Source organism: Aplysia californica, unplaced genomic scaffold (genome assembly GCF_000002075.1).
Source record: "Aplysia californica isolate F4 #8 unplaced genomic scaffold, AplCal3.0 scaffold00172, whole genome shotgun sequence".
Lineage (NCBI taxonomy): Eukaryota > Metazoa > Mollusca > Gastropoda > Aplysiida > Aplysiidae > Aplysia > Aplysia californica.
Window position 1 is genome coordinate 823388 of NW_004797442.1, and position 3155 is coordinate 826542.

General features: G+C 40.3%; 1 protein-coding gene across 1 annotated transcript in view; it reads left to right on the forward strand.

Moving 5' to 3' along the window:
• LOC101858627 (carbohydrate sulfotransferase 12) overlaps positions 1 to 3155 on the forward strand; it is a gene marked incomplete in the record, with an annotated part of 44310 nt that overhangs the window by 20391 nt on the left and 20764 nt on the right. Inside the window, 2 exon segments of the mRNA XM_005098095.2 lie at positions 891 to 1035; positions 2621 to 2693. Of these exon segments, the coding sequence (XP_005098152.2) occupies positions 900 to 1035; positions 2621 to 2693 (209 nt within the window).

Below are 3155 nucleotides of genomic sequence, written 5' to 3' on the forward strand. Positions count from 1 at the left end.
CCCCCCCCCCACTTCCATACCAGTGTCAACCAGTAAAAGGTCTCACGCTTTAGCACATCACAATTTCATGAGGCTTTTTATGACGCAAAACCTGGCGTGCTGTTGGATGGCGCCTCTTGTCAGTCCTGCATCTTTTCTTTTCCTCCTTTGTATTTGTCTGTCTGTTCTTCATTCTCCCTTGACAGGTCCTACTTCTTTTCTTTCCTTCTTTAGGTTCGGTCTTTCTGTTTGTCTGTATTACTCGTTCCCTGCATCAAATGACCGTTATTATGTCGATGTGCATCTCTTCACGCAAACTAACAATCAAGCGAAAAAATGTACCAAAGTGAATTTCTAATCACACAGCAGATTGTTGGAGGACCCCACTGGTAGGTTCTACTTCTTTACTTTCCCTCCATTGTTTCTGTAAGTCTGTCTTTTCCAGCGCCAAAGGGCCATTAATTTGTCGATGTACCTCTCTTTACTAAAAAAGAAACAACAACAAATAAAGAAATAAACAAACAAACCATACACATACATTTGCCCCGAAAGTTGTCACCTGTAACATTTCCTTCTACTAACACAGCAGTCAAGATCTATGTCATTTTGTCGTACAGTTCGGATGTAAGTTGTACTTCCCAGTGAATCCGAGTGACTTTTGACGTCACTGGCGAGTGTTTGGTTTTTTTTTGGGGGGGTGGGGGTGGCGCCATTGGTACGTCCTACTCTTTTGTCTTTCCCTCTGTTGTTTTCTGTCTGCCAGTTTATCTTTTTCTCTGCTCTAGATGACCGTTATTGTGTCGATCTGCTCCTTTTTACCCAAACAACCAAAAAGGTGTACAAAAGTCCAGACCCGTAAATCTGGAGAAAACTATGTGGTCTTCATCATAGTAAAATTTCTTTCTCCACAGATCAACACCATGCCACGACACATGATTCCAAAACTTGGGTCATGGCTTCTGAGGAACAAACGGCACAATTTGGTGATACTGACAGTTTTGTGTGCTCTGTGTCTTCTGCTTTGGCGAAGGGCAGAACCGTCGACAAATTCCACAGGTGAGCCGTTGAGATTCCTTGAAACCAATCCTTTTAATTTAGCCGCGCTGACATTTAACTCTTGTCAAGGGAGGCTGCATTTGTATTTTTGTGGATGTAGGAATACTGTCCTTCTTGACATGATTCCGGAACCAGGACCTAGTATCATGTGAGGACACTGAATTAAAGATCTTAAAAATACTCTGCTCCGAGCGCAAGCCTGGCCTTCAACAGAGCGCAACAAAATAAAATAACAGACTGAAAAAATTCCCGAGAGGGAAGATTAGATTTGATTTGTTTATCTATGTCTGTCTGTTAGAAAGTGTATCCCTCTCCGCGCAAGTTGGTCCTGCCAGGCAAGGTTGAAGCAGTCTGCTCCTTGGGTGATTTATTAAATTATATTGTGTTGATGAGGTTGTTAGACATTTATGCATTTACATTTACAAGTACACCCTTTTGGAAGACTGTAATTGATATATTCTATTTACATAGGATGTTAAGCTAGACTGCTCCTTGTACAGCACAATGAAAGTTATGGACAGCACGTTCACACACAGGGTCACATAGGACTGGGCGAGCGATATGTTTGAAGCGGGGTAAAATGTTATTCCTATCCTCTCAAAAACAATCAACATATATTTGTAACTTGTTTGTGCTCACTGTTCTGATTATGAGCATTTTGATATACATTGTATATCAAAACTATTAAAATCGGAAAATAGAAAGAAGAAAATTGCATCATGTTCATTTTCTTTTTTTTTCGAGTATGTAATAACAAGCAAAAGTCCACCTTCAATAATACATGTACATCCTATTCTCTCAGGAAAGACTCATATACACGTAGTGTGTAATATATATATATTTTTTAAAAAAAAATAATTATATAATACATTACATGAATAATTATCATCCACATCAAATGCCAGATCTGCAGCAGACATCGACGATCATGGTCTTTCATTCATTCCTCTCCTTGGATGCTCTTAAAAAAGCTATGTTACCCTGATGACGTATCTTACGATTGAAATTGCCGAGTTGTAATCACGAGTTTCAACGATTGATTACACCTGGCAGTTTCACAAGTACATGTAAGTTAGTGAGTGACAGACGGTCAGTTCTACAGATCAGGAGCCGCCCCTGTTTACATTTCACATGTGAGGTATCTAATTCAATGACGTCTGTGGTGTAATGTTTGGGCGTTTTCCCCCTTCTGCAAGCATATGCCACGAGTCCTTTTCTCTCTAAAAAAAAGGGGGGGGGGGCATATTATATTTGATAGACTATCTCTATTATTTGTGCTAGCGTCTAATGGTTATTTCAACCTGGATTTGCCCTTGCATGAAATAAAGAGATAACTTTAAGACGCAAGAGAAAAACATTAAGATGAAAACATAGGGATCACCAAATGACCCTCCCCCCTCCTAGGTCTATACGACCTGTCAGTGCCTGCCAGTGTTCCTATAGAGCTAGCTTATGTTTGTTTTTTTCCAAACCAGGTCCATACTCTGAGAAAAGATTATGAACAAAGGCTCAAACCACCAGAGAACGATCTCAGTGCAGTCATGTGGTGCCTTTCTTTCATGGATTATTCTCTCTTTACCTCCAGATTTGACATTCCACAAAGGCTCTTTAGAAATTCGGGAAGCCGCTGCCACTACATTGATTACAAGTAATGCGCGGTGAGTATCGGTTGGCGTGATAACTTAATGAATGCCCCTGATCTGGATGGGTGGTTTGCTGATTTGGGGTATTTTTTTCTTCTGGTGTACGAGCTTTATGGTCTGCTTCACGCTGTCTTTAATTTACTTTAAAGAAGAAAAGTAGGGCAGATATAATGTTGCTTTTTTATTTTTAAAGAGGGGTTGGAGGGAAGGGAAAGCGGTGAAGACACATTCATAAAGGATAGAAAATGTACCATATGGCCCTTGATTCCATAGGTTTAACACCACCACCACCACCACCACCACCAACAACAACAACTACAACAACTACAACAACATCAACAACAACAACAACAACAACAACAGCAACAACAACAACAACAACAGCAACAACAACAACAGCAACAGCAACAACCAAAAACTAAGACATTAAAACATACACGCACATACACACTCACACACACACACACACACGCACAC